The sequence below is a fragment of the Spermophilus citellus genome, assembly GCF_964194105.1.
Source record: "Spermophilus citellus genome assembly, chromosome: 15".
In the NCBI taxonomy this organism is placed as follows: Eukaryota; Metazoa; Chordata; class Mammalia; order Rodentia; family Sciuridae; genus Spermophilus; species Spermophilus citellus.
In genome coordinates this window covers 28896478-28923465 of record NC_138195.1, presented here as the reverse complement: position 1 = coordinate 28923465, position 26988 = coordinate 28896478, and the positions used below count along the sequence as shown (strand labels likewise).

General features: G+C 31.4%; 1 protein-coding gene across 12 annotated transcripts in view; it reads left to right on the top strand.

Moving 5' to 3' along the window:
• PCDH15 (protocadherin related 15) overlaps positions 1 to 20645 on the top strand; it is a gene marked incomplete at both ends in the record, with an annotated part of 726342 nt that extends 705697 nt beyond the window's left edge. For 5 of the 12 annotated variants that reach the window (XM_081268812.1, XM_081268813.1, XM_081268814.1 and 2 more), the window contains 2 exons: positions 427 to 579; positions 4630 to 6100. In XM_081268812.1, the coding sequence (XP_081124938.1) occupies positions 427 to 579; positions 4630 to 6100 (1624 nt within the window). Of the gene's footprint in view, positions 1 to 426; positions 580 to 4629; positions 6101 to 7843; positions 7910 to 9895; positions 9915 to 11458; positions 11498 to 15814; positions 15886 to 16728; positions 16850 to 17822; positions 18690 to 20093 lie in introns of those variants that run through there. The other 7 variants (XM_081268808.1, XM_081268809.1, XM_081268817.1 and 4 more) reach the window with 6 other exon arrangements.
• Positions 20646 to 26988: the final 6343 nt, after the last annotated feature.

Below are 26988 nucleotides of genomic sequence, written 5' to 3'. Positions count from 1 at the left end.
ATCTGTATCTTCAAATACATATAGTTTATTTGTGTAAAAACATTAAAAATCCTTTTTTTCCTACTTTTTCAAAATATACACTGCATTAGTGTTATCTATAGTCACCCTACTATGCAATCATACAATACTACAACTTATTTCCTTTAGCTGTAACTTTAAAATTATTACTTAATTTATCTTGCAAGTACTCCTATTAATTTCCCCCCTTCTTCAAGGAGCAAATATTTTAAAGAACTGAAGGACAAGTATAAGTCAGTGATATTTATGAGAATGCTTTTGTCACAGTATCATTTTATGAGTTCAAATAATTATGTAAAATATTATAAGTGGGCTCCTCTGATAACTGAACATCATTATTAAGATAGCTTGCTAAAAAGCATATTATTTCTAAAAAGAATTTTACAATACAATCTTACTTTACCCAAGACGGCAAGCTGAATGCACCAAGACAGCACGAATTCAATCTGCACTACCTGCACCAAAGCCAGCAGCACCAGCGCCGGCTCCCATGGCAGCGCCTCCGCCACCCCCACCACCTCCAGGGGCACATCTCTATGAAGAACTTGGAGACAGCGCAATGTAAGTAGCCTTTCAGAAACTTTGAGAAGTAAATGGGTTTTGTTGGATACGGAGTGGTGTGTTTAATTCTAACCAGATGAAGAAATGCATTTTCAGTCTATTGGACCGTTTATTTCATTTTTATATATAAACAGAAAAAAAAAGTTCAGAACCAAAGTTTAAAAGTAATAGCAAAAGAAAAAAAATCTAAGAGAAAAGTAGTACTTGAGAAAACAATTATAAATGTATTCCTAGGACATTAATATTATATGGACTCTCTCTGATGCCATGGTCATACAGACATCATCCCCTAAAAAAATCTGGGGAAAAAGTTTTTACACATGAGATGAAAAATTAAACAATCCTAAAACAGTCATTTCTTATTTGGGATCAAATCCAAACCCCCAATTTGTAATTGAAACTAAATTCTGTAGTTTAAAATCATAGCCTTTTATAGGACACTGTTTGGTGCCATTATATAAGATCTTAAGATCTGCATAAAATGAATCCATGTATTAAATGTCCAACTACATACAGAAAATACTTTTCATTATATTATTCTTACTTATATTTCATTGAGTAACTGTAGAATGGTCACCAGTCAACATTAACATAAATTCAAGAGTATTCTGGGCTTCCTAATCTTGCAACAAACATTGTTTAGTAATATTGATTTTATAAGTAATATTGGCACAATCTTTCTTAAAAGTTTCACATAATAGTCACATCTCACCTTTTTGCAAAAACTTTGGCAGAAAATATGACAATGTGTGGTGAAATACAGATAGATTGCTATGGTTGCTCAATATTTCTCCTATACTACTTAGAATCTCCAAACAGTATTAAGTCATATCTTTAAAAAAGACAACTTAGTGTTAAAGGACTTAAAAGCTTTATCTGTCAAATGATTGTATTCATATAATCTGATTTTTTGGTTATGTTTAACTTGTTTATATTTTTAAGATTCAAGAGTAATTCTTTGTAATGTTCTATAAAGCTACCAAGTATATTTATAAATGTTTGCATACAGCTAAATTAAATTCAGAAACCCTTTTATTAACTAGAATTTGGTTAAGTAGAGGGACTGAAACATATCTCTATATTTGTAGCATTTACTAGTAGGAGTAAAGCAAGCCTTAAAAATAATGAAATTCACCTGTTAATTAGAAAAATGGTTTAAGCAGAGGTATTATTATTTGTTTGCTATATTATAATTTTATACTAGATTCTGTCTAGTTTCAGTAATGTTAAAATTGTTATTAATGCTATTTTGACTAAAACTAAATTTAAAATTGTGTTTAATATGTGATATTCTATCTCTAAAATAATAATACAATATGGGATATTTGCTTCAAATACATGTTTTCACTGTTTTTCATAAGTTGAAAATGAGGGTCTTTTTTTGAACTACTGGTAAATGTAGGAATTGAGCCAATATGATTTGATTCTCTTCAATCTCTTTAACCACCTCTGCCAGCAACAACTTTAGAAAGAAAAAAAAAAGCAGCATGTGTAAAGTTAAGTGTGTTTCTATATGATAAGAATGAATGGTATGTGAGAATTTTAACAAAGGCATCTGAATTCAAAGTAGTTTCAAAATGGTGATTTCCAAGAAGCCACATTTGTGAACTATTTTTACTAGAAAAATTATAATAGATTTAGTAAAATATTTTGTAGTTATATGTGTTAAAATATTTTAAGTTCTTTGTATTTAATTATCTTTAGGAAATGTTTAACTTATCTATTCAAAAACTTTAATAGGTATTCTAATGATAGGGTACTATTAAATAAACTGGCTCCAAGTGAATTATTTGAAATCATTTTAAAAAATAAAAAAATATCAACTCATTTTGTAAATGTCTTCAATAAGTAATCAATAACTTCACATAGTTTAAAATTTGTTCTATAATAGTCATCATGGTACTTCTATGGTACATCATGGTACTTCACTTTCTCCCAAACAAAATGTATCTTCTTTATAAATTAGTGTGCATTAATCTATTTGTTAGAGTTAAGGCATAGCAATTTGTAGTCTCATTTAAAATTTCTATTTTAGGATAATAATTATTCATGTTTCATACAGGCCAATTATATATATATATATATATATATATATATATATATATATATATATATAAAATAGATACATTGCTGGATATATTTTTGTGATAAAACATCCAAATATATACCATGTGATTTTATTTAGGACATTATTAAATATCATTCTTAATAAACACACAGAAAATCTTTAAAAACTCATGAATTTTTTTCTTGAATATAAGTATTAAATGTTTAAAGAAATTCCTGTTAGTATTTTTATAATCATCTCAAATTAACTATAGTTAAAACTTTCTTTTTTCTATCACATGTTTTCTCTTTCTCACCTGTGGATACATAGGCATAAGTAAGTAAATAATATCATTCTAATACAAGGGCATTAGAAAATAGATGTGATAGAATAGATTAAATGGTATTTTACTATAACTACAGTGATCTTCATCTTTTACCACAGAATCATTTTCTTTTAAAAGGAAAACGTTATCTTCCACATCCAATTTACTTTTGGTGTCTTGAAATGCCTGAGCTTAAAACCAATATTCGCAGTGACAAGCCTGGCTTTCAAGTTATCTTTGTTTTTAATTGAATACAAAAATATTTATAGATTCCCTTAAATTATAAATTATGTGATATCATTATTTAGATCATTTTTTCCAAGAGAGAGCAAATCAAGACCAGATGTCCACAAAAGCAATGACCAAGTAATGTGCAGTTAAATAAATTTTTACATACTTTAAAAATGTCTCTCCAATATCAGAAAACATAAAAGTGTTGGCTGCCATATTATTCCAAATTGTCAGCACTTTCTGAATCACTCAGATGGGGCTGAAACTCTAGGTCTATCACTTAGTATTCTTTTTAGAACTTGTGTATTTTTGCCACATGACATGTTAACAACTTTAGCTTTATACATCATTTTATTGCCTAAACTATTACCCTGATTTTTCAATGTGGCTATTTAGTTCTTATTCAAAATATCCCCCCTTTTATTTCCATTTTTAATGGAATGTAAATATTAAACAATTACTAAAATAAATTTGGTATTCTGTTTGCACTGGAGAGTGAACCCTAATTAGAGACAAATTTAAACTCTACTACCCAAACTTCCTGGAGGAAAGTCCCCAAGCTTTCAATAGAGGCACTTAATTTGTGTTCTTTGGCTTTTCCAAATTTGTTTATATCTCAAAGCTACCTATGATTCACCATTTACAGAGGAGCAAATCTTCAATGACATTAAAGCCATATAATTTTAACGTAAATATTCTCAATAAGGGAAGTCTTTTCTAAAAATTAAATGAAGGAAATACCAGCAGCTCCTCAGCCAATTGGCATTATTTATAATGTTTTAAAATTAAGTTAAAATTTAAACAGGAAAATCATCTCTCTTCCGGATCATAGCATAAATTCAAATGTGATTTTGAATTTTGTGAGAAGTCTCCCTCTGTGTTTGTGGACTGTTAATTCTCATAATCTGAAAAATAAAATATCCCTTTCTATATTCTTTTGCAAAATTTCTCACAGATCAGAGTACTTTTAGCTCTAGGCCAGAATTATCGAGATGAAGGATAGTGGAGATATACTGATTCAGATACAGCCAAGGATCTTTTATGTATAACTGTCAGCTCTGAGCATCCTCAAGCAAGGCCAAGGATACAGAATCAAAGGCCAAGTTGCTTGTCTTTAATTTGGAGCATTGTGATTTATACATGAGTGAACTGTTATGTGAAGAGCTGGATACTTTGCTGTATCAAACTAACTGGGGTGGGGGAAAAAAAGCAGTCTAGAGACTGACACATCTTTTTTAATAATTTTTTTATGCTACTCCCAACTCTCAAGATTTTACTGCCTTATCTTTTTGAGAATAGGAATTTGAAAGTAATGTTTTACTTCAGTAAATTAGTGTTGTTTGGCATTTTATATTTTGAAGTAGTAATGAGAACCATAAAAACATCTTTCTCATGAAAGCTGTCACAAATTGTTTCCTTACATTTCATTATCTTCTTTTCTTTCAAGTCTTTTCCTTCTCTACCATTTTCAACAAAGCAGGGGAAATAACTCACTCTCAGAAGACAGGACAAATCAGCAAGTTGTGATGCCCTTTTCTTCCAATACCATTGAGGCTCACAAGCCAGCTCATGTAGATGGATCACTTAAAAACAACCAACAGAAGTCTCCAAGAAAATTCACATTTCTATCCGATAAGGACGGCTTAAGTACTTATAACCCCCTTTATAAGGAAAAGATAGGTCCAATATCAACACATTCAGACATTTCCTTGAGAACAGATTTTGAAGACCCATTTTTAGTGGAAACACAAGTCAAGAGTCAGTCCCTGAGGGGCCCAAGAGAAAAGATTGAGAGGATGTGGAACCAGCCAGCCAGCTTACCTAGGAGACTGATGCGGAAGGTTCCAAACAGACCAGAAACCATGCGATGGCAGAACACCTGGCAAAAAGCTGAAAATAAAAGCAATGGAACCTACTCCAACAAAAATGGTAGTAGTAATCCATTGTTTACAACCGAAGATACATATCTGACCAAGAGAGAAGAAATAAGGCAAGATGAACCACTAGCTATGAAAGAAACAGAACAATTGAAATCTCTAGCTTCAGACTCTTCATTTTCTTCTTCTTGGTCTCACCTCTCTTTCTCCACTTTGCCAACTATTTCAAGAAGTGTGGAACTCAAATCAGAGTCTGATGTTATCACTTCTCCTACTGAATGCTCTTTGGAACTTTCTCCTGCAAGGTCTTGCGTTTCAAATTCTTCAGACTTTAAGAGACAAACACCCCCGTGTATGTTGGATATTGAAACCAAAAGGAAAGTTTTTGAAAATCTTCCCCATCCATGTAACATCTCTGTCTTGTCTCCTTCCCCTCCTTCTCCTCCACCTCTTCCTCCTCCTCCTCCCCCTGCTCCTTCTCTTGTCCTAACTCCCTTTTCTTTTTCCTTTCCTCCTCCTCCTCCTCCTCCTCCTTGTAGTCCTCCTCCTCTTCCACCTCTTCCTCGTTCTGTTCCTACTGTTTTTCCCCCTGCTTCTTTTTGTCTACCCCCCTTTCCTCCTCTACCTCCACCACCTCCTCCTCTTCCATGCCCACGGCCTCCTTCAGCTTCAGCTCTATCCACAGAGGGTGTTTGTATACCAGATATTAAATGCACTACATATATAACTCCTGCCAAGGAAATCAAAGCTGCTACAATGCACCTATCCACATCAAAATCAGTGTGTAAATCAGACCCTCAAAAAGAACCAAAAGGCATCCTCAAACATATTAAAAACTTAGCAGAACTTGAAAAATCAATAGCTAACATGTACAGTCAAATACAAAAGAACCGTCCACCCACAAACATCTCAAAACTTCAAACTTCTTGCACTTCAGAGATAACAAATATGGAAATCACATCTGAACAAAACCAGGAGAATTCAAACAATACTGTGGAGGGAATTGAAAAACAATCGCACAGTCAATCTACTGCACTGTAATGTTGATTTTCCTATTTTAACTGTGAATCTTTTGTTGATCATAACTTCAAGCTGAACATCAAATTTGAACATCAAAGAAGATTCTACTGTTTTACCCCAAACTCAATGCAATGCTGTTTTTTTCCATAGTTTTAATTTAAAAGATTATTAACTTCATCACTACTAACTCATGTAGTAGATTTACCTTAATTTTCTTAACTACAAAGTAGCATTATTTGTCCTACATTTATTTGAAAAGTAAGTAATTTTAATCTGTTTTTTTATGGGGAGATATGGGCATGAAAGTTAGATACCCAACCTCACAAAAAGGATTGTTTATTATGTTGATGCTTTCATTTTACTTTTTGATCATTGTTTCATATGAATGTTCCAGGAAAAGATAGCCTATTAAAAATAAGCTAAAAGTCATACCATATATTCTGTTTTTCTTTTTTTTGTTTTGTTCTCTTGAAGCCTATGTATTTGGTAGGAAGAAATACTTCCAAAGTAATATGCTATGTACTCAGAAATGTAGGGGATGACAGGCTTAGGTGTTTCAAAATAAACCCCAGGTGCTATAATATGTAGTCATCTGTTTTCTTTTAACAACATCCTTTACTCTGGCTTGCTTTTGTCTTACTAGTATGCTCATAAATTTGATAAATCTTTTACTTTTTTTCAATTGCTGTCTTATTTATTTCTCATTGTGCATTCCCTTCTCTTCTTTATAATGCAAATAAATCTTGAGATGTTGACTTTTGTAAGACATTTCATTGTTCCCACAAGTGTTTAAAGTGCTATTTAATTTTGCTCTGTCACATTATTATATCATCTCTTTAATTATAATTTTAAAGATTCTCCATCAAGAAAATATTTATGTCCAGTTTAATAAATGAAATAATATTAAATTTAAATACAAAATCAAGAGGTATTATATTTGGTGAACTATCACCAGTTTTATCTAGGCCTTTTGCTCCTTGTTTTCAGCAAGAAGATAAAATTTTATACTATGGAAATAAATTTCTTTAATTCAAATAGTTGTTAATATCTTAGAGCTCTATTCTTGTTAAATTCCTAAATATTAGTTAAACTAAGGAAAATCTTCCTAAATTCTTCACTAAGCATATTTTAGCCCAATTTCATATTTATACATGCATATACATATTATTATATACAATGATATATATGCATGTCTGTATATGTGTATATAATGTATAGTATGGACCATCAAGTAATTGCTTTGTTTTGCCCATAAAACATGTGGAATGAATTTCATCTAGTGGAAATCCCTATTTTTGAATGGAAGTACAATTATTTTTTTATTTCTGGAATTTTAATATTTTAGAAGATATGTCTGCCCAGAGAAAGGTACATTTGTAAATTAGCTCTATATGTATGTTCCAAGAAACAGCAGAAATATTGCAAATAATCTATGATTGTTATCATAGATTCTCTTATTTCTTTGAAATAACAGAAACTTCCATTCAAGTTAAGCTTGATAGTTAATTAAATATATTCACACAGTTTGAGGGGCCTACATTTTGCCATCTTAAAGATTTGTTCAGCCCTGATATTATCTGACATTTCTTTGAGAATTTGATCTGGCATTACTAATTAACAAGGTTATATTTTTTAAAAAATCTGTAAGTTTAATTATTTTCATTAGCTCATCTGCTTCAGATTCTTTTCATCCGAAACAAGAGTAATTTCTTGCTCGGGGTTCTTGAACCTGATTTTTTTCTCTCTTTCACTGAAAAACTTCAGTTGGAGTTTTTGTTGGCAGCTGGTCATATGCATGAGAACTTGTGCTAGTTGGCGGACTCTGACAAGGTATTTTTCACAATTACGTGAGCATTTAATGTGAGTGTGTGTATTTTTAAGCTAATTTATATAACTTCTGTGAAACTTAGAATTCCTTGATATTGAAATTTCTAACTAGTGACCAACAAAATAAAATTCAAATAATATTTTTGTGTAAGGACCTAACCATTATTAAATTGTTATATTGCCTTTTTCTATAATATTTTAATATTTGTGTAATCTAAATTCTTTAATATTTTATAGTTTTCAAATGAAACATTCATTCTGTTTTATACTTAATAGTCTTTCATTGACACATTGCATTTGGAGTTCTCTGAGTTCCTCATAAACGTCAGTTAAAATATCTTCTGTAATATGAGACCTATAAATATTATTTGAGTATACAAGCACAATAACTTAATCTCTACAACCTGACAACCAGTCTCTAGAAAGGGAATATTTTTATACTATATTTGTTGAGATCCAATTAACACATAAGGAGCTATTAGATATCTTATTTAAAATACATATCATTGAATATATGCTAAAATTAAAATGCATAAATATTATATTACTGATTTTATAACTATCAATAGTTATGGTTTGAAAACATACGGGAATTATAAACATTGACTCTATTTTGTAACACTTTTATTTCTTCCTTTGAGCTAAACCAAGCAATATAAATAACTACCTGAAAGGCAACAAAAAGATTAATAAAAACAGTATTTTTTATGTCTGTTATTTAGGGAAAACATTGATAATGAATAGAAATTGAAATATGTAGAAAATAACGGTTACTTTTGTTTGTGTATTTTTGTGTGATTCACATGGCTCATTTATCATTATTAAAACCAAGCTATGAGTTTTCTCTAATTTTTCTCTAAAAGAAATTGAAAGGAAGTTGAAAATGTCTAAATTTTTAAAAGCATTAGAAGGATGATCATTCCCACAAATATTAGCAGAAACATATAGGCACTCTATAAAATTTACTATAGAACTCTTTAAAAAAGTAGTATTTATAATATATTAAATTAAATTTATCACCAACAGTTTCAGCAAACAGTGTGTTAAAAAATTAAGATGCTTTCAGATAAATAGACTTTAATCTGATGACGACCTTGGAGTTTTTAAAAAATATTTTACAAAAGTTGTTTGGTTGGAATTCCTAATAAATCTTCACTATAGTAGTATGTTAATTTCATATAGTATGTTCAACAGCATCAATTTAATACTTTAGCTTAATCATTCAATTTATAATAAATATAAATTTCTTATAATTACTTACATTCACATTGAATATGCTGTGCCCTTTTTTCTTTCTCAAGTATGGTCAAATACTACACCAATTTGTGGTCCATGAACTTTATTAAGATTTATGCACTAGTGAATATTTGGCTATTATATTTAACATTTTGACTTTATTGCTAATGATATAATTGACCCTTACAATATAGTCAATATTTTGAATTCATTATTCTTACAACTAAGTTGACATATGCAAATATATATATATATATATATATATATATATATATATATATATATATATATATACCTTGCCATCATTTGGAAGATGAAACTCTAGTTATGGAGATAATTTTTCATCTTGTGCCCACTATATTCTTCATATATTAAAAACACATCTTTCTCCCACTGAATATTTTTTATATAGATCAAGGCTCATATAGAACAGAGATACATTGGATTATTATTATCCCAATTGATCACAACGGAGTAAAAAATGTGTGTTGCTATACACTATTTAGATAAAATAGTTTTTGTATATTCTGTTGTACATACAAAATGAGGGCTTGGGGTGATAACTGCTTTTAGTAATTCAGGCATGAAACTTTGGTCTTCCTTTCTTGTTCATGCCACAAAATATATTTCCCACTTAGGCAGTGTTTAGTAAAAGTTATCTATTTTACTCAGATTCTTTTAAATGGCCCTTATCTATAATTTAATCTGAAAATCTGGGTGTTTAATTCTTCTTTCTTTATTTCTGCCTTTCAGGAGAGGTTATGCACCAGAGGTAAGGGATTTATGGTGTTATATCAAGATTCCTGGGAGATTATTTGTGTAATAGGCAGGACTAATATACATTGTTTTGAAGCAAGATTATTCTTCTTCAATTCAACCAAAGCATGCAAATAAACTTTTCTACTTATTTTCTTTTATATATGTTGCTTCTCTTCTTTGAGGTTTTAAGACTATGGTTCAATGGATAAACAAAGATCAATTGCTTTTCAAGGATAAATTTATTTGTCCTGAATTACAGTTACTCAGTATTGTCATACTCCCTTAAATTCATCTTTCTAATATTATAATCTAATTTAGAAATTATGGGATTGCTTAATGTTTGGTCTTATACCAATCTAAAACTTTTTCTTATCACTATATTGGAATGGAGTTTGACTTATTTATTTTAAATTCTGATTGTTAGTACATTTAAGTTTTGTACTGCATTACTGTGACTCAGTCTACAGAGAACATGCCTGGCACTTTGATCAATAGCATTTGGCTCACTATATTATAATTAATGTTAACAATGAAGTTATTGAGAACCTAGTTAAATTTAACATATAGCTTCTTAGTCAAGAGAAATAAGTATATGACCTAAATGGCTTATACTTTAGGATGCACAAATCCTATATTACATAGAAATCAAGTTGAATGCCTGTATAAATATCAGGTTTCAGGCATGATTATAGCATCTCAAACTAAAATTTCCCTCACCTTTAAATGAGTACCATAACTAGACTAACTCACTAAAAGTTGTATTATAAGATGTCCAATCTTAAATTAAATATTTACTTTATTGTGCATGTCCAACAGATGTTTCATTCATGGAATTATCTCCCAGAATCTTCTACTCACCTTTCCAGTGCTTTCTTTAAGATGTGTGATATAATTATTAAGCCCCTAAGAGTTGATAATCCTAAATTTAAACTTTATGTCTTGGTCTCATCCTGTTGAAGTCTAAATTATCATGAAACTAACCATTTCTGAGTGATTTCCCTATTCACAAAAGACTTTGTATAAAAACGCCATTGACTTTTGATAAAAAGTAGAAGGAATGGGTATCATGTCTTGAATATGATCTCAAATACACTACAACTGTATCATTCTATGTGTTCTACTGTTCTTCCCAATGAATCTGATTATATTTAATATGACTGGAGAGAAAAAAAGAGGGACAATTTAAAACAAATATAAACTTGTTAAAAATAATTATATCATGCTTAAAGTGCTCTTAGAAGCATAAACAGTTCTTTGTGCTATGAAACTTAAAAATCTTTCTAGATATTTTTTTTGTTACGGTTATTAAATTTGGTGTTAATTAAAACAATTATGAAATTAAAAAAAATGAACCCTTTATTACTTAGTGTTCCAATATAGATAATTAGCCAAAATATTATTTAATGTTTTTGATAGCTGTCACATAAATAATGAACCATAATCCCAAAGTAACCAGTTTTAAGCTGTCGCCTTTTTTTCCCCTCTCTTCTCAACCATAACCTACTTTTCCCATCTGAATTATTTTCTAAATCTTTTTCTTTTAATTTCCTTTGGCAGCAACAACAACTGCTGAGGCCTTCTCTTCTTAAACCAGAGGTATCAATTTTCATTTTCTTTTCAACCTTACTAAACCTTCACAATATATTTATGTGACTTTAGTACTTTTATGTTCATCTTACATGTAGACAGAGTGGGTGGCTGCCAGTACGGTATAATTTTACAAGAGAGAGAAAAGGTACATTTCCAGAGAAATGCTAAACATATTTGATAACTCAATTCCATATGTGTAATATCATTCTCTAGAAATTAGGCAAATAATATTGTATTAAAAATAAGCCATCTGGCTGGGGCTGGGGCTCAGTGGTAGTATACTTGCCTGGTATGAGTGAGGCACTGGGTTTGAGTGTCAGCAGCACATATAAATAAATAAAGGTCTATAAAAAAACTGAAAAAATTAAAAATAAGCCATCATTGAATGAAGCAATTCATGAATCTGATCAGTATTTACCTAAGTATACAGAGATTCAACAGATCCATGCTTGAAGTCAGACCTAAATTAGGCAAAATCTAAAGAAAGAATGCTAACATCTGTCCTGATTCAAAATACTGTCTTTGGGCACATGTGTATTGCACAGTGTCTGTGATATTTTTTTTCTGAAATGTGAAAAAAATTTTCAAGTTTATATAATAAATTCATATTATTTATGTATAATAGCATGTCTATATATTGCCAAAATTAAAAAAATAATGTAGTGCTAGTTTAAAATACTTCTCTTTGTGATAAATTTAGTTTTTTATAAGCTACATTTATAAACATTTTAGTCCTTTTCCTTTAGAACAGAATCCTACCTTTTCTAAAGAGAGGCATTTCTTGCTTAGAATTTAGTCATCATAATCTGGAGATTGGGTGGCAGGGATATCCAGGTTTTAAAGATTTTTAACAAAAATTTACATGAAGAAAAGAATTTCCAGAATATAGAATCAGTAAACTCAAGGTTAAAGTCTAAACACCAATTATTAACTGTAAAAGCCCTGCAAGATATGCATTCTCCTGAACATTAATTTCATATTCTAAAAAATGTTGGTAGTAATGTCCAATATATTGATATCTAGTTAAGCAATTGGAATGTAGCAGGATGAGATTCAATAAATGATAGTTATAATAGTTGTTTTGGTTTACATAAGATGTTTATAATAATAAGATCCAAATAAACTTTATATTCTCTGATCAGCAACAAATATTAATTTTTAAAATAAAATTAAATATTTGATCTACCCATAAAATCATTTTTTAGTACATTATTTTGCATGATTTTCTAAAATTCAGTATTTCCCAACTAAAGAGATGCTAAAAGAGACTGCATGGTACATAAAGAGGAGGAGCATTCCATTGAATTTTTAGGTCAATTCAGGGGTCTTACCAGTCACTAGGTCCTTCCCCGGTTTCTTAATTTCCTCTCTTTTCCTCTCTCTGTCTCTTTCCCTTCGCTTCCCCTCCCCCTTCTTTTTGTTTTTGCAGTACTAGGGATTAAACCCAGTGGCATGATAATGCTATTACATCTACTACTTCTTTAGTATTTTGTAATTTTTATTTTAAGACAGGGTCTTGCTAAGTTACCCAGTCTATGGTTGTACTTGGGATCCTCCTACCTCAGCCTTCTGACTCACTGGTGTTAATAGAATGCACCACAGCGCACAGCCCTCTGTTTCTTTTTTTGAAGTGATGTTTCCCTACTCTTCATTCATGAGCTGTATAAGCATTCAAAAGGCATAGTTCAAGTCACTCTTTTCGGTTAATTTCTATCCTCTTTTTCCAGCTAAGTCACTGCAGAGTGACTGACTGAGTCAAGACTCTCTTGCTGAGTTTCCTGGGCACCTATGCCAGTCCTGTCTCTGCTTTATTACACTTTCAAAGTAATTGATGCTGGATATATAATGTAGTTAGGGAGAGCTGAGCCTTACTCTCTCTCTAGGAAAAAAGAACATGTCCATATATTATTATCAGAATTTATTAAAATTCTACTTTAAAACCACTTGAAAGTCTTAATCTATGTATATTACATTAAAGACACATTGGTCAAGAAGTATAAATGTATTGATTCTGAGTCTTAGTGCATTTTAAAAGAATGAAAGTATTACATTGTTAGATGACTCAAAAATGTAAGTTTACCATTGCGTTACCATTATCTTTTTTCAATTTTTTAGTTTGAACAACTTAAATCTACACTATTACTTTGTTTTAATTTCTTACTGTTCTTTCTTAATCTAATCCCATTTCCTGCTTCTTATTTTTTGTTGCTATTGTTGTTGAAATAAATCCTGTAGCTACAAAGAAGTGCAAATCCTTTCATATGGTTACATATTAAGAATGCCCAAACACATTTTATCAGATCTCCAGAAGCTCCTTTATGTTGACATCCAGATACTGATTTCCCTTCTCCTAATCACTCAACTGGCTTGTAGCACACACCTTAGTCTGTTTTTGAACATACAAGCTGAATAATACAGTGTTTTTTATGTGTATGTGACTTCTTTTGCTGATCATTCTGTTTGAGAGATTCACCTGTATTGTGGTGTATTTAGCTCATGGGCTTTTGCATTGGTTCTGATTTTTTGCTGTCATGAATAATGCATTTTGGTGCAAAAGTGTACATAATACTCTTGGGTATATAATTATAAATTGAATTTATTTGAAAGATGGATACATATATTTTACTATTATTGACATTTTCCTGAGGATTTTACCAATTTATCATCTCTCTAGAATTGTATAAAGGTCCCAGTTATCCCATGTTCCTCCCAACACATAGTATTGCTTATTATTATTATTTGTAATTTCTGTAATTTTAATGGGCAAACTGATCTAGTTTCAACATCATAATTGAATATCTCTGCATTTGGTTCAAAGTATTTGTAAACTGTAAAGTTGTTATGTAGATTATTAGTAGAGCAGAACAGTCACAAACTTTAAATAACTATAGGAACCAGAGAATGCAGTTTATTAGATGCAAAACAAAGGCAGGTGGCAGATTTAAGATGATAATGAGTATAGTTGTAGCATAGTGTGGTTGAATAATATGGTTGGGCATGATGTAGTAACCAAGAGAGAATATGGTTACCATACTACCATCTAGATCTTTGACATGTAGAAACATGGTATTTGTGCTGCCCTCTTTCTGCTTTTCAAGAGAAAATAAAAACTCATATTTTTGGTGGCATTCTCTAAGGGTTGAGGGCAAATAATTCAATATTTTTAAATCAGTTTGGCCAATCTTAGCAAAAATAAAAGTCATTATCTATACTTATCTTTCAGGCTATTAATTTCCACTCTTCCTAAGTGATGTATTTGTGGCATCAGAGAAGGGCAATTTTTTCCCATCTCATTAGTACACTTGGATTAAGGAAATTAATTCTTAGGAATAGCATATAATCTTAAGTAAATATCAACCCATTTTCCTGTAGATAGATATGCTTTTTCATCCTCTTATTCTATTGCAAATTTAATTTGATTAGTCATTTCTTAACATGTCAAAACAGAATTAAAAAAGCAAATACAAGGAAATTACATTTAACATTTAATTGTTGTTGAAAATTATTCTAATATATATTCCTCAGGAAAAATATTTTTATAAGAACATAGTTGAAAAAAATCAGTATAATCTGGAGTTTAGAAGTAGAAATGTTGACAGGATCCCTTCATTTAAAGAAGGCCTTCGCCAGGTGTAATAATGCATACCTGCAATTCTAGCTTCCCATTCAGGAAGCTGAGACAAGAGGAGGTCAAAGTGAGGCCTACTTGGACAACTTAGCAAGACCCTGTCTCAAAGTAAAACAATATTTAAAAAAAAGTCTTAAATCCAGAAGTAGCATTAAGTGCCTTAAAATGTAAACATCCTTGGGAGACATCACACAGTAACTCAGATTCTTATTAGTGTATAAATTATTATTATCAAACAATTTTAGATAAAGAGTTTAAATAAATGGGAGAATAGTAGAAAACCATTGGTGGAAAGATGAAAACATGCTACAGATAATGTTATAATTTTTGTCAATTCCAAAGGCTATTAATAATGTAATTGAAGATACAGTTAAGTTTAACTATCTATTTGTAATTTTAAAAGTCATTCAGGAATAAGTGAATATACTCATTTGAAAATATTAAGAGATTTTTAATTAGGAAAAAGTTACTTCCTTTTCCTTTAAGTAAAGTCTAATTATACAATCTTAGTTTTTGTGAGTACTTGTGGCCAGAAAACAAACAAAAAAGGAATGTGTTTAAATAACACTTTTAATTATAGTTATTTTGGCAGGAATATTTTCAGAATCATCAAATTCTAGGTGTGGAAATCTTACTTCGAGCTGAACTGTGATAAGAATTTGTTTTCAAATGCAATTTCTCTTTTTGAACAATAGGAGTTATCCATGGAGTCTGGAATTGATCCTGGCCAGGAATATGGACAAGATTATTACAGTTTTGAGCATGGGTACATCTTCAGATTTTTTTATTCAGAATCTTATATAGTATTTATAAATAATAGGAAGCCATTTATTGATTTTTTTGCTAGCATTTATTATTTCAAAGTCATTTCATTAGTTTTATGTTTGAAAAATAAGTAATGTATCTACCTTTAATTTCAATCAAGTTTTAATCATTTTTCTATTTGGCATATATTGTAATTTTAGAAATGTATTAAAATTATTCATATTTATTTAAATGTGAAATAAAAGTCAAACATATTTGCTCAATTCCTAAATTCACCTTTATCTTCATGTGATATGCTTAACATTTTTTAAACCAGTCTAGGTAAAGTTTTGCTCAAAAATGATTAGAAGGTGGAAAACATACTTAAGAATCCAATAACAAGTATTTCAAAGGTTATTTCTCCACATGTACACTTCACTGCTTAAAGGAATGAAACAGAAGAATGTATATCCATTGTCAGCCATGTTTGAAAAAACCTTCAGTATAAATATGTAGACTTTATGTTCTCAATCAGCTATTATACTTTCAGAAGGAACATATTTTGTGTCCTACATTATTCATTTAATTAAGGAGCATTATGCCTTTTGTTCTCATTCTATTCTCTCAAAACTTATATCTAAAATAACTCAACTCTCTTTATTGTTATTCCAGGGTACCATTATGGCAAAAATCTTTGGTCATCAGGTAGTAGTTCTTACCCTATAGTTTTGTAGCTAATTTAAAAGGAGCCTAATAGATGTTACATAATATCTGTAGACTGAATGGTGAAGAAAAAGAAGAAAACAGAGATCATTCATGGTAGATTATACATATACCGCAGGAAAAAAGTACTTAAGGTTTTTAGTTTCTTTTACAGGTATGAAATGCCTCAATATGGAAGTCGACGTCGATTGTTACCACCTGCTGGACAGGAGGAATATGGTGAGGTGGTTGGTGAAGCTGAGGAGGAATATGAGGAGGAAGAGGTAAATTACCATAATTCCATTATGTGGGATAATATTGAAGAACAACATTTTAAATTCTATTTGACTACCAGTATAGAGACTATTTCCACCTTTAAAAAATCCTATTCATTTACCAATTGTTTTCCACAGAAATTTAACATTGCTGGTCATTTTATTGCTTTATCTATGGAGGGAATTAATTTTAATAGTTTAATCTGTTTCCTTCTATAAAGTGTTAAATATCTGGAAAAAGCTACAATAATTTTGTTTCCTAAAATTGTAAATATTGCTCCATGAACATAATATATAATCAAATATGTTTAAAAATATACAACACAATGGCTACTTTTGTACCTACACTGCCTAACATATCTAAAAATCATGAAAAATAGTCTCCATCTTTCAATCATTATTTCTACCTACATATCTGAGGAAATTATGTAATCATGCATAAACTAGTATGAACCAATTTTATCAAATTCTTTGCCTACACTATTAATTTGGCAGATTTATCCTCTCCCCCTCAATAATAACAAATGAATGGCACAGTAGGCCTAACCTGTTCAAAATTTAAGAAAATAGCCAATTTTTATGTAAACTTTTAGATAAACTAATGTATTTTCATGACTTTAAAAGACTCTTTATATATTTAGCTAAAGGAAGACACAAGAAGCTACTGCCAAAATCTAGAGATAGAAAGGAAAGAGGTAGTGGCTATTTCTTTCTTGATCTAAATGAAAAAAAAACCTTTGAATTAAAAAAAATGACAATATCACTAGATTTTCCTAGATAGCCAAAAGTAAAACAGTTTATACTCACTTAATCTACCTCTGTCTATACATGGTAGAGAATTTTGTGATGCTTTCTGAAATTTTGTTTGGGTGAAGTTATCTCCCTGCATATTCTTTCCTACTACTTTATACATGACATGTAACAAGATCATACCATAGCTGTTCTCACACTGACATTTCAATTGCATTCTCACAATTTTCAGGAAAAGCCAAAGAAAATCACAAAACCAAAAGTTGAAATTAGAGAGCCTAGTGAGGAGGAGGAGGAAGTGGTAGTAACTATTGAAAAGCCACCTGCAGCGGAGCCCACATACACAACATGGAAGAGGGCCAGGATATTCCCCATGATCTTTAAGAAAGTTAGAGGACTAGCTGATAAAAGAGGCGTCGTTGACCTTGAGGGTGAAGAGTGGCAAAGACGCATGGAGGAAGAGGATAAAGATTATCTGAAACTAACTCTAGACCAAGATGAAGCAACAGAAAGCACCGTAGAATCAGAGGAGGAATCCTCCAGTGATTACACTGAGTACAGTGAAGAAGAATCTGAGTTCAGTGAATCCGAGACCACAGAAGAAGAATCTGAGTCTGAGACGCCCTCTGAGGAGGAGGAGAGTTCCACTGAAGAATCAGAAGAATCCAAATCCACAGAGTCAGAAGGAGAAAAAGCTAGAAGAAACATTGTGCTTGCAAGAAGGAAGCCTGTCATGGAGGAAGTCAAGGAAGCCAAAGGTAGAAGAGAGGAGCCACCCAAAGAGCAAGAAGAACCCATTGTAGAAGAGGAGGAGGAACACCTAGGAGGAGAAAGTGACCTGGCCCCTGTGGAAGAATCTGCAGACCTTGACGCTCAGAATGTCCCTGAGGAGGGCAGTGCAGAATCAGCTTCTGTGGAAGGAGGCATAGAAAGTGAAGAGGAATCAGAATTAGGCAGTAGTAGTAGTAGTAGCAGTAGTAGTGAAAGTCAGTCCAGAGGTCCCTGGGGCTTTCAGGTGCCAGCCTATGACAGAAGCAAAAAGGCAAACCGAAGGAAGTCTCCAGGAGCAAACTCTGAAGGTTACAACACAGCCCTTTAGAAGAGAGCACAGTAGGTGGGACTTTTGCAGTGATGAGTGCTCTTGCGTGCAGTGCCTTCTGTATGTTCTCTGAAATGACTCTTTAAGGGCAGTTAATTAACCATGATTTTGATCTGACTTAAGATCAGAAGCTTGCCAGAAAAGTGACACATGATATCCAAAGAAATTGGTATATTAGACTGTATTAGATTAAAACCCACTAATATTTCCTATACTAGTAAATAGGAACACATGTAATTAGCTAGTCAATGCTTACTATTTTTCAGCAGGATTTTTATTATGCAATATGGCATTATGTGTTATCAGTGACACCTCTCTGTTGGAATGAATTTTATATAGAGATAAGAATAGATTGATACATAATCTGTTGGAATGGATCAAATAGCTACATGGAGAGATGGTTTGTAGCTGCCACTTTCAAATGTTAGAAGTTAAATAAGATAACATATGAAAAATCGAATGTTAACATCATTATTCTGAACTGGATTTTTTAAAACCATATTGTAGGAGTCATAATATTTTTTTTATCTGAGCAAGTAAACATAATAATTTTGAAATAGACTGACTCAGTGCCAAGCATTGATAGTTCACCTAGTCCAAAAATGTAATAAGGCTTCTTTGATAAAATGATATAGAACAGTTCAACTTTTGCCCTTTGCCCTTTCTAATGTTAATTGGAAAGAGACAAATAATTGGTGAAAATTTCCATTGTGTTTCGGTTGCTTGCCAAAGGAAAATTTAGAATAATTGGCTTTCAGTTTTATGTACTATTGAATAATTTGTGTACTAATACTAAATAAATTATGCAATCTGGGTATATATTTTCTAAGTTAACAAAGATCTGAATGGAATGACCCAGAAAACCAGGACATTTCAAGTGAATGAATGCATTAAACATACAAAATTTTGGCTAACGGCATTGAATAAATTAGCAGGCATTGAGTAAATTAGCAACTTTGAATTTAAAAACCATTTTTCAAATATGGGGAATAGAAACTTTAACATGAATGGAATAATCTACTGCTGTTCAATGCTTCCAATTTAACTTTCCTGAATAGTAAGGCAACTACAAAACAATGGATTAGTTCCTAAGTTAAATATAAATAATACAGTTTTGTTTTCATGTAGAATAGTAATTTGATCTAAGAGCATGTGTTTCCTGGAATGTCTGCTTCCTAGCTCAGCAACACTTTATTCAAATATATCATGTTGTGACGCCAATCAAGAATTTGTGAAACTAAACTGACGTGAATAAAGAGTTGCTTCCTTGTACCCCTCTTGACTTATTTACATTTGATAACTTTCTACATAACACTTTTTAAAGTTTCACAGGCATTGTGTTCCTTGTCTTTTTCACTCCTTTGATAATGACTAACACTATTTTTTTTCCTTTTATTTTGTCAGTGGGCAAGAAAGAGAATGATCAAGTTAGTTGTTGATCGAGAATATGAAACTAGTTCAACTGGAGAAGACAGTGCTCCGGAATGTCAGAGAAACCGTCTTCACAATGCTAAGATCCACAGTAATATCAATGGCAATATATATATTGCACAGAATGGTTCTGTGGTGAGAACCCGCCGTGCCTGCCTCACTGATAACTTGAAAGTTACCTCCCCTGTCCGTCAGGGGAGGCACTTTAAGAAATTAGAGAAGTTGGCAGTGACACATGAGGAGAGTGTACCTCTGAACACATTGTCAAGGGGGCCATTTTCTACTGAGAAAATGAACAAAAGACCAACGCTGGTTACCTTTGCCCCTTGCCCTGTGGTAACTGACAGTACAGCAGCAAAGTCATTGGGGAACAGGCTGAAAAGCACAGTGGAACAGGAGTCCATGGTTGACAATAAAAACATCAAGGAGACTTTGGAATTCCATAGTGACCACACACAGTCAGATGATGAAGAGCTTTGGATGGGTCCCTGGAACAACCTCCATATACCAATGACAAAACTGTGACTGATTTTTTAAAAGTTATTTTAATTTTTACTTCAGTTTTTAATGAACTGTGCTTTTTATTGTCACTGAGAAAACAATGTATGGGATTTATATCATGCACACAAGCTAAAACTTTGAACAATATGCTTTAAAATTAAAAAAAAAAAAACCAGACAGATTTGCACTCACATTTGTATCAATTAATTGTTTTTCCCAGAAAATCTTTTTGGACAGAATCGATTCACTAAAAACACATCATTCAAACATTTAGCTATTTTGTTGGCTTTTGAATTATTTTTCATTTTAATAAACACATAATTTACTAAGTAATCATATTTTGTTAATTAACACAAATTGTGCTTCATTTCTAACTTCACAACACATTTTTCAGTACATATAATTTTATTTTCTATAGGCAAATGGGGAAAATATTAGAGGATTTTTATAGGTAACAGGTTTGTACAATTGTTGTCTATGTTATCCTGTTTTTATTTTTTAAATGAAAGTAGTAAAGGTGAAAATCACCTGTAAATTATTCTGAATCATGGGTTTACTTTTCTTATTATCCATTTTAAAGTTTTACAGATTTTTACACACACACACACACACACACACACACACACAAACACACACACATATACACCTTTGAAGAAACATGGAACACTTCAGGTCATGTCTTTTTAAAACAATTTAATTTACAATTTTACTTGGTTCCCCCTAAAAATACATTATACATATTATACTTTGTAGATCATTTGGTTTAGCTACTGGAAATTAAATAATTGGAGCAACAAAACAGTCTCTCACCCTCAGTAAAAGCTTACTGAGAAGTGGCAAAGGTCAAATAGGCAATATTGCATCTAGAACCACAATTTCAGTGTGGAAGTCATGGTAAAGCCAGAAAAGTCTCACATTAATGTCACTGGACATGAATATTTTATGAACCCAGCAGAAAAGAATTTGGCAGAGTCGCAAATTTATATAATATGTGAAATGCCTACAAAGGCTATAAATCCATAACTTCAAATGCATTATTATATTTAACTTCTCCCAGCTCTGGTTTATTTATAGACTATTTTGATGCACATATTTATGTGCCTGTAGTTCAGAGCCAGAAAATGATAGCCTGGGCATTTTTTTTAAATCAAAGAACAGTTGTTCATTTTTCACCACTGAACAAAGCACAGAGTTTTACCATTAATAGAAACTACAATAAATTATTCTTTTAGAAAAACTTGCCCTGTGTGTTGCATACCCTCCAGATGTAGAAAGATGAAATAATATAGTTTAAGAGAATTCAGAATTCTATTGACTATGACTTAGTATGATAGAGATATAGCTCACCTCAAATTTTGCACAGATTTCATTTACATTACTTCATGCATGCTTAGTATATGGTTGAAGGATTGAATAATGCATTATTATTTATACCCCTCTTACATTTTTAAAACTTTAAAATACAATTTCCTTATTTCCAAAGTGTATTACATAAATGTGCCAACATATATTACTAGTATGCTTTCATTTCAGATTTTCAAAAGTATTTGAAGACAAATACAGTAATATCTCATTTATCTAATTTAATTGGAAATCAATGCATTTTACACCCTTGTTAGAAAAACTATAAACATTAATAGAAGCTTGTTAGAAATATAGAATCATGCCCCCACCCCAGGCCTCTCAAACAAGAATCCACATTTTCACAAGATCCTAAGGTGACTTGAATGCACATTGAATTTTGTGAACCAATGATCTGTACTATTGAACTCCAGGGCTTACCTGTTCAATCACCAAAACAATTGTTTTTACTATAAAATAGTTTATGTAGAAGTTAGATTAAGCATATCTTGTCTCCCTATGAACCCAATCAGATCACTGAATATAACTTAGTATTTTTTGTTTTCTGTTCCAAGGTCATCTCAACCAGTATTCCAAATATTCTCTCCATATAGCTTTACATATTTTTTTCCTTCAAATTTTGGCTATAAAATTTAACTTGTTGCTATTCCTTTCTCAAAAATTTTCTTCTAGTTGCAATTTCTAATATACTGGTGGGAGAGATTGTGTCTTATTCTTGTTTAGTGTTATTTAAAAATTTATTAAGTCTGATATAGGGATAAGATATGTAGATTTGGGCAAAAGCTGTGTGATTCTCAGAAGCATTCTTTGATCACTGTTGGAATCTGGACATTGTTCTGGAAATATGATGTTGGCAGAAGACTAATATCCTGACAAATGCGATGCCATTGTAATTTCTGGCATACTTTTTACAAGGGAATAGGCAAATATTATAAGCTATTTAATCATAAATATTTCAGCACTTTTGAAATGATTGTTTTAGTAAAATTGATCATGAAGTTAATCTATACCTTACTGGAGATAGTGCAAAAATAAGCAGTATTTACACAGATCAACCAAATAAAATATTTGGTCAGTATATTTTGGGGAAAGGATGGAGGGCAGCGAAATTAATACTAACTAAATAAATCTGGACCATTTGAATAGTTACTTTGATAAAACTCTCACTATTTTATAAATCCTTGACTCAGGATTAAAATTGTGGAACACAGGGGAAATTATCAAGTATGTTTAATCTTAAGAATACTTCATATAAATGACCTTTCTATGTAAATATTTATAAGGAAATTTATGGTTATTTTTCCTAGAAGGGCATAGGAATTCACTTTAATTTTAATCAGCCCAGCTTTCAATAATGCAAAAGAAATAGCAGATCATCACTGATGAGAGTAGACTGATATAAGAACAATATTGCTAAAACCATTGATTTCAGGAGGTCTTATGGGCATTAAAGAATAGGTGAGGAAGAAGGAGTATATCTGATCAAGGTGACACAGTCATTTGTCACACAATAACCATCAAGTCATATTTGTTGACCTTGTTTCTAGACATCTTTTCTATTAATTAATATTCCTGACAGATGTCACAGAATTGCAACTTTAGGTTGGCCGAAAGCATCTTTGTTGAATACATGAAAAAAGTTTGCCTTGAATTTTATGTTATATGTTGCTCATGTTATTAAACCAAATTGTAACAGGGATGTTAAAACATGTTACTTACCATAACTAGATTCTTCCAGATGGTCATGGTAGTTACTATTAAAGAACTGTTAATAACATTTATGTATTGTAGAGTCAGAAATAATTGATTGATTCTTGAAGGAAGATACTTTTTTCTGTTATTTCATAATTCTTGCTTTTTCTCTTGTTCTTCTTCATTCAACGTCTGCACTTTATACCATAAGTGGGTCTTATATACCACTTCAATTAAGTAGTAAAATAGGCAGAAAGTGCTAATAATCTATTCTCAGGGCAGATGCCTATAGGTGCCTGCAAATAACACAGCGATAAGGCTGAGGGATAGGTTCAAAATAGTATTGAGGACCTCTATTTTTATTGATAGTTTCTCCCTATTTTCAAATGATATGTGAATTTGTTTTACCTTTTAATTGTGTTTTTTCATTAATTGTCCTTGATCTTTATAATCACAATCTTCCATTTTAGATTGGTACTTTTTTTCATTATAACCGATTTTAAGTTTATGGTAAGTTAAGCACATGTATGAAAGAATTGAACATTGTCTATAGTTTGAAAAATTATTAGCCTACCCACTGCTTCCTCAATTTCTTTATCTAAACACCGGTTCTTCCTTAACAAATATTATGTTATTACATAAGAATATGGATTAGAAAGTTTAAGTGAAAAATGCATTACACAATGTTTCAAAAATAAATTTGCATTTGAAAAAAATGATTCCTCATTATTGTGTCAGATGGATAAAATCAGTAACCATTGTTTTGTGTTTCAGTTTCACAATAAAAAGAAAACCCTTCTCTGTATATTCTTACCTTATGATGTTTAGAAGTATATTTTAAAGCTCCTAACTATTCTATTCTTTTTCCATTTCACTCATGTACTTAAGCCACCAAGTTCTAGAAAGAGTGAGAATGTGCTTTCTAACACCCTATTTATTCATAGAAACATTTTATAATCAAGTAAACACTGCATACATTCAGTCAATTATGTTCACAGAAATGCTAAATGAGAGCATAACTGTATTAAGAAGCTGATGAAGATATATATATCTGAAATGTGAGCTCCCTTTCCTGGATACATGCAGCTCTACCTTCCCAACACTGCTAATGACACAACAATTTCAATTGTCTTTTAAAATAAATAATCTTAAACCATTTTAAACAAAGAGAATTTTTGCCATTTTACCCTTTTGTTGTACCTATTGTAGAACAGAATTTTATTTATCCATATATTTCCAATGCCAGCACACCTCCTTGAATAAATTTAACAAAAATATTTTATTAAATAGAGTGAATGAGTTCTCACCCTACCATTTTATAATATGTCCTATTGTGTCAACCATTTTAACATTCATCTCATTGGAAAACGGCAATATAGTCATCTCCAAGGCAAAGAAATAAAACAGATATTTAATCTAAGCATGTATTTGCTGGCTCTTTGATGGTATATAAAAAGAAAAGGTTATAAATTTACCGTGAATTGTCTTTCACAGATTTGCCCACATTTTTATATTTTACCTAAATGGCTAATGTAGATTTCATTAACCAATTCACATAGTAGATAATTTAAGTTATAAGAAAATATTATTTTTCTTCTATGGGACTAATAAAGGTATATGCCTTTAAAGAGAAATAAAAGGAACCTATAGTTTTTTCCTCCTCCTCCCTCTCCTCCCTCTCTTCTACCTTCTCCCCCTTCCCCATTCCCCTTCCCCTGCCCTCTTCCTCCTCCTCCTCCTCCTCCTCCTCCTCCTCCTCCTCCTCCTCCTCCTTCATTATGCCTCTGATCAATTTAAAATAAGAAAAGCACTGCTAAAAAGCACTGTGAGAAATTAGGCTACAAGGAGGACTGTTTGGGGACTTTGTATCTGTGATCCAGCAGAATGCTTTGACACCTGTCATCAGATATGACACATTTCAACTTAAACACCTTAAATATACCTTTAAAGTTGTGGTGGTACGTGCCTCTACTGCCAGCTGCTCAGGAGGATGAAGGAGGAGGATTGTAAGTTCAAATATAGTCACAGCAACTTAGTAAAGCCCTATGCAAAGTAGTGATGCTGTATCTCTCAAAATAAAAATAAAAAGGGCTTGGATATGGCTCAGTAGTTTAGGCCCCCCTGAGTTCGGTCCCTGGAACTGAAAAATAATGATGATATGATGATGATGATGATGATGATGATGATGATAATGTATCAAATTAACAAAGATTTTTTGAGGTTTGGTATGAAAGAGACAAGATATTTATCAAACTCTAGCCGATGTTGAGCTGTTCTTTCTTCCTAATCGCAACAGCATCATTTGCATAAATGAGCCCATTCAGAAGTTTTGGAAATGTCAAATCTTCATGACTCTTTTTGACTTTAACCCATTTACTTTTTATTCCCTGTAAGATTTCTTTGCCTTGCCATATCCTACACGGAATTCAGAATTCTCTAATCTTACAAAAATAGCAGTTATAGTATAATGAGGGTGGAAAAAAGGAGAATTTTGGCAGGCTTAAATGAATGATAAAAACCAAAGTCTACATACATTTACATTACTTTAGTAATATATTAAATTCATGAATATAATAGTGCATTAATCTCAAAACATTGTTTTTACATACAATACTTACATATTTTATTCATAATGTAAATACTAACATATTTTATTCATACTATTCCCACATAAGATAGTGCATTGTTTTCAGAGGTATATATACATTTACATATATAAATTAATATAAAATTAAGACAGGTTTTAATTTTTTGAGTTAGAAGAACCTAAAATTATATATTCCAGGTGCCATAAAAGTATGACTTTTAAAAGTAAGATAAGCATACTAAGCACCTTTTAAAATTATTTTAAAGATTTACTTATACCAATACATGTAATGGGATATAATTCTCATAAGTTACCTGATGAGTAATAAGTATAGACTAGAAATGAGTATCTAAATAGGATCATTCAGTTAATACCATATTCTTGCTAAGAATTTTGACGAGGCCTGAAATATTCAGGGCTGAAATAATTTGGGTTCTGAGTCATCACTAGGTCATTATTCATTCCTTTCCTAATGTTTGTAACTGTAGTGGAAACTTGAGAATAAATCTTAGCTTTGTAATTCCTTTGTTTCTAGATTACACTGATGAGATTTCAAACCCTGTTTCAATTTTCATAACTACAAAAATTAGTTTTAATATAAGTGTCCTAGAACTTTTCTTAGCAGAAACTGAAATGATGAACATAGTATTCCTTTGAAACAATCAAGATTTCCATGTGCAACTGTTTTAAAGAACCAAGTCGGTGCCATTTCCTGTCTGTGTTATT